The 6,056-nt window shown below is 43.4% G+C and overlaps 1 protein-coding gene across 1 annotated transcript; it reads left to right on the top strand.

Moving 5' to 3' along the window:
* Positions 1-161: 161 nt before the first annotated feature.
* Positions 162-5,571, top strand: LOC106696061 (polyadenylate-binding protein-interacting protein 1-like; the record flags this gene model as incomplete). The annotated part of the gene is made up of 2 exons (XM_014451123.2): positions 162-338; positions 5,374-5,571. Coding segments are annotated over exons 1-2 (294 nt in total), but the record flags the coding sequence as incomplete, so codon positions are not given.
* Positions 5,572-6,056: the final 485 nt, after the last annotated feature.

Below are 6,056 nucleotides of genomic sequence, written 5' to 3' on the forward strand. Positions count from 1 at the left end.
AGGAGCTCGGGCCGGTCTTTGTTCCTTCCTGCGGGCCCTCGGCGCCGCGTCCTGCCACGGCCTGGCCTCGCCTGATGGTCCTTGTGTGGCTCTCAAGAACCAGCCCTTCTCGGGTGGCTTTTCGGCACATCGTTTATTACACAAAGGCGTGAAGGCATCTCACACCCCCCTTTTTTTTTTTCCCATCCTCAGAACAAACGAGACCCCAGGACAGCGTCCCCCTGCAGAACTCGGAGCCCGCGATGGCCAAGCCCCAGGTGGTCGTCGCCCCGGTGCTGATGTCCAAGCTGTCTGCGAACGCCCCTGAGTTCTACCCCTCGGGTTATTCCAACTACACGGTGAGCACCGCCTTTCCTCAGCTCGGGTGCCTGAATGCCGCCGGCGAACGTGCTTCTGACCTCGCTCAGCAAGCAGCACGCCGGCGTTTTCTGTGCTGCACACAAAGACATGAATGCATGCAGGGAACTCGGGGGACACAGAACCGACTCGGGAGTATGTGTTGTAGTTAGGATCAGGGTATCAGAGTGTGAGCTTGAGAGCAGACATTCTCGTCTGTTTTGTTCTCAGCATCTGCAGAGTATCTGGAGGCTGGAAGACTTGATGTAGGCAAGCCCCCTCTCCCCGCTTCAATCTATAAAGCTGAAATTGTGGGCCCGACTTTATGAATAACATACAGAATAGGGGCCTGGCATTTATGAATAACATACAGAATAGGGGCCTGGCAAAGTTTATTTTTTAATTTGAGTTTAGTAAGATAGGCCCACTGATAGATTTAGGGTAAATCAAAGTGGTTTTGAGGCAGACTAATTGGTGTAGGTTTTTGAATGTTGAGAAGTACACATCTGGGCTCTGTTAAGTTGAAGTAGATGATTGTAATTATTATGTGGAAATGTAGGGGATTTTGATAAAGTGTTTACATAGGTATAAAGAACTTGTAAGCTTTCAGATTCATCTTTGTCAATAATATAAGAATTTAAAAAATTGGTCATGTTTTTCTTAAATACCAGGATGAAACAGCACAATTGGGGTGGGTAGAAAGGAATTTGTTGTGCTAAATAAATGCATAGCAATTAATTGTAGGTAAGTGAGGCAGGACCATTCTGGATTGATGAAATAGTAAGTTTAGCATAAGTCCTATCTTTCCTGTATTCTTAGCTTTATTGCCATAAAACACACAGAATAGTGCACATAAAGGTTAGCTCAAAGTTTCACAAAGTGAACACTTGGGCAACCAGCACTGAAATCAACAATAGTTTTGCCTCTTCTCAAAGTTTATATGAATGGAGTCATCCTGAATATATTACATTTGTTTCTCACTTTCATTCAATCAAAATTCATCCATGGTGTAGCATGTAATTGGAGGTGACTTATTCTCATAGGTGACTTATCCCATTGTGTGACTGTTACCACAGTCCCATTGGTCTGTTGAACACTGGGGTGGCTTCCACTTTGTGGCTATTATGAATAGGGCTGCTATTTCTGGCCATGTCTAGATGGATGTACACTCTTGCCTCTGTTTGGTACATACCAAGGAATGGAATTGCTGGGACATAAGGTAGCCAGCTTTGGTAGACACTGCCCACTAGTTTTCCTGAGACTGTTCAGTCTACGCTTGGAGTAGTGTGTGATTTCCAGTTGCTGTGTTAGCTTGACCACCACTTAATATTTTCTCTTGTTTAAGTTTAGCCATTCTCGTGGGTGTGTAGTATCTAGTAGTTTTAGTTTGTATTTACCCAATAACTAATGGTGGCACTCCTTTTTGTTACCTTTATTTTGCTTTCCTTCCATATTTGATAGAAAGTATGGGAAAACTATATTCCATCCTTTAGAACAGTGGTTCTCAACCTTCCTAATGCCGTGACCCTTTAATACAGTTCCTCATGTTGTGGTGACCCCCAACCATAAAATTATTTTCATTGCTACTTCATAACTGTAATGTTGCTACTGTTATGAATCGTAATGTAAATATCTGATATGCAGGATGTATTTTCATTGTTACAAATTGAACATAATTAAAGCATAGTGCCCTAACTGGTTTGGCTCAGTGGATAGAGCATCGGCCTGCGGACTCAAGGGTCCCAGGTTCGATTCCGGTAAAGGGCATGTGCCTTGGCTGCGGGCACATCCCCAGTGGGGGGCGTGCAGGAGGCAGCTGATCGATGTTTCTCGCTCATCGGTGTTTCTAGCTCTCTATCCCTCTCCCTTCCTCTCTGTAAAAAATTAATAAAATATATTTTTAAAAAAAAAGAAAAGAAAAAAGCATAGTGATGAATCACAAAAACAACATGTAATTATATATGTGTTTTCCGATGGTCTTAGGCGACCCCTGTGAAAGGGTCGTTCAACCCTCAAAGGGGTCGCAACCCACAGGTTGAGAACCGCTGCTTTAGAATTCTCCGTGCATCTTAGACTACATTAGGAAAAGGCTTTGGGGCTGGGAAGTGTAGGCATAATGGGAAGAGCAGTTGATTTGGGCTGAAAGGAGCCATCAATCATGTAAAGTAGAAGGGAGACTAGTTTGGATTCTTGCCAGAAGATTATATTTGGCCCAGAGATGAAAGAAACCGTTGGAGACCTGTGAGTAGTTGAATAAACTCTTAAGCGTACTTACCTTCTAACAGCCACAGAGTTCTCCATCTGCTTTTCTCCCTGTTGACTGAGTTGTTTTATGATGAGGAGGGATGTAGTTTTTTCATGGTTCTGTACCAACTAGTTTTACAAGTGACTCCTGGGCTAGCTATAAAGCAGAGTAATGGCTGTGTTTGTCTACTTACTTTGAGCCACTGGCATCTTTTAGGCATCCTTTGATATCCTCAAATCAGCTTCTTCTCTGCTTAATTCCCTAGAATGGATTGCAAGCTAGAATGGCTCGTGTATGTCTTCTTAGGCCCTGTTGTTGCCTTTTTTTAAAGCATTTTTAATAAGTTACCAATACTTAAATTAGATATTGCAAATCTGAATTTTGTGGTGTCATGAAATCATAAGATTTGGCCATACTAGACTGTTATTTTGGTGAAAGTTGGCTGAATAGAAGCAGCCACTTTAGACAGTGTGTGTGAGCTCGAATTTGCGCACTGGCTTACTTCATTTGCTTGGAATATACCTGGATTCTGTAAGCATTCAAGTTTGCCACCCTGCTCTGGTACATTCTCCAGCCTCTATCCATTAACCATCTGCCAAGGCTGAGAGTTTTCTGCAAGCCACTTCGTCTCCTGACTCTTAGGATAAGATCATTTTTTCTTAATCCTCACCTGAGGATGTTTTTATTGACTTTTTTTTTTTTTTAAGAGAGAGAAGAAGAGAGGAAGAGAGAAAGAGAGAGAGAGGGAAAAACATTGATTGGTTGCCTCCTGTAAGCGATTCGACCGGGGATCCAACCTGCAACCTTTGGGTGTACAGCAGCGGTTCTCAACCTGTGGGTCGCGACCCCTTTGGCGGTCGAACGACCCTTTCACAGGGGCCGCCTAAGACCATCCTGCATATCAGATATTTACATTACGATTCATAACAGTAGCAACATTACAGTTATGAAGTAGCAACGAAAATAATGTTATGGTTGGGTCACAACATGAGGAGCTGTATTTAAAGGGCCAGGAGGTTGAGAACCACTGGTGTACAGGATGATGCTCCAACCAACTGAGCCACCTGGCCAAGGCAGGATCTTGTGAGGGAAACTTCTTCTTACAGTCAACATAATCCAGAGTTAGCTGTATTCGCTCACTCAGTCAGCAACAGCTTAACACCTATCCTGAGTCAAGTACTGGGGTACAGCAGTGAGCACCATGAGCAAAAATTCCTACGTTCATGGAGCCTCTATTCTAGTGGCCTCCTGGCTTGGTCTCCCGTAACTCCTTGAGTCTTCTTCTTAGACATGAAAATCTATTGCTTGGTGTCCTTGAGCTGGATCTGCTTTCAAGAAAGCATGCTGCCCTGGGCTGGTAGCTCAATTGGTTAGAGGATCATCCTGATACTCCAAGGTTGCAGTTTCGATCCCCGGTTAGGGCACATACAATGAATGCATAAATAGTTGGAACAACAATGTTTCTATATATATTTCTCCCTTAAATCAATAAACAAAAATTTTAAAAAAAGAAAGCATGCTTTTTCTAAAAGCCATTTTGATAGGTTTTTGCTGTGCTTTCTTAACCCTTCCAGAACTCTAAGCCCTTCTATCTCCAGTCCTCCTAATCCCACTGCTAGAATTCCTGCTCTCTGTCTATTCTTACCATTGAGTTCTGTATCCTCCTATTCCTGACCATTGTTTTTCTTTTTTTTCCTTTGGTTTAATTTACTGGAAGTCTGGATATGGCAGTCAGAAAGTCTCCTACCACTGTACACTATGATGAAATTATATAGTCACTTACTGTATATATTTCCCTGTCCTTGAGAATTAACAGATAGACAGATGACAAGCCTTACTAGCTTTTTTTCAAAAATTGTCAAATATCTATTAGGATATGAGAATGGAATAATGAATCCTCATGGCCTCGTCAGTTAGCTACATGAGGCCATTCTTTTTTTTTTCCTTAAATATATATTTTTTATTTCAGAGAGGAAAGGAGAGGGAGAAAGAGATAGAAACATCAAGGATGAGAATCATTGATTGGCTGCCTCTTGCACACCCCCTACTTGGAATTGAACCCACAATCTAGGCATGTGCCCTTGACTGAATCAAACCCGGGACCCTTCGGTCCACAGGCTGATGCTCTGTCCACTGAGCCAGACCAGCTAGGGCTACATGTGGCCAGCCATTGGTTCTATATCCCTGGCCCCTCCTCCCCTCCCGTTGCAAATCTTAGATCTTATTATATCCGTAAATAGATTAAAATCTTAATTTTGATATTGGTATTATAGTGAAATATTGGTTTAAGCTTTGTCAGCCATCTTGTAAATCTGTCAGGGATGAGAAGACAATTCCCTGCCTGGCTAGATGGAGCCCTTCTGTTAGAACATTTTGGCCATTGGGCAAAATTAAGTGGACTTAAGCTTCTATAATAATAAAAGGGTAATATGCTAATTAGACCGGACGTCTTCTGGACATCCTTCCAGAAGTCCTTCCTGACGAAGCCGGGGTGGGAGGGAAGCCAGCCGGGTTCTGGGTGCCTGTGGGCGGCCTGGGGGAAGCAAGCCTGGGTCCCGGGTGCCTGCCGACTGCTGGAGGAGGGAAGCCCGGGTGTCGGAGGGAAGGAAGGCCTACTCTTGAACGAATTTTCGTGCATCAGGCCTCTAGTTTTATTAATAAAATAACTTTTATCATATGAAAGATCCTTTAAAAAATTATTTGTGCTGGAACCATCTCGACCTAAAGCTGCATCATGTTCATTTCAGCCAGTTGCACGCTTAAAACTTTTCTTTTTAACTTTGCATCTACAGGAATCCTACGAGGATGGCTGTGAGGATTATCCCACTCTATCTGAATATGTTCAGGATTTCTTGAATCATCTTACAGAGCAGCCTGGCAGTTTTGAAACTGAAATTGACCAGTTTGCAGAGACCCTGAATGGCTGGGTTACAACAGACGATGCTTTGCAAGAACTGGTGGAACTCGTCTATCAACAGGTAGGTCGGCTAGTAGTATGTAGCATGGGATGGTCCTCGGGTAGCTTCCTCGAAGCCCAAGGATGGTGGCTGCTCCTTGAGGGAGGCCAGGTTCATGTTCACCTGCCTCCACACTTGTTAAGTGTATGGTTCATGGGAGCGTTTAGGTCTCTGTTGTATAAAGTTTCTGTCATTGGGGACCCAGGGCTGGAGCCAGATTGCAAAGGCACCAGTGTAGCCGCGGCACTAGACCGGCATTGGAAGGAGCTGCAGGCATTTATGAGGAAGGCTCCATAAGTATCATGCCTTTTCCCACCCCTTTCTGTTTTATGGGACCTGAAATTAACAGCACGTTAAAAGGACTGCAGTATTTTCTCCTAGATGTTGAATAATAGAGCATTATTGGAGTAGGGGAGAAAAAAAGATCATGGGAGAACTTGTCTCATAAACGAGTCCTTAAAAAAAAAAAGTGAAACCACAGAACACCCTGTCTTGTTTTAACATTTCTGCTTGTCTTT

The sequence above is a fragment of the Myotis lucifugus genome, unplaced genomic scaffold (genome assembly GCF_000147115.1).
Source record: "Myotis lucifugus unplaced genomic scaffold, Myoluc2.0 scaffold_7995, whole genome shotgun sequence".
NCBI lineage: Eukaryota > Metazoa > Chordata > Mammalia > Chiroptera > Vespertilionidae > Myotis > Myotis lucifugus.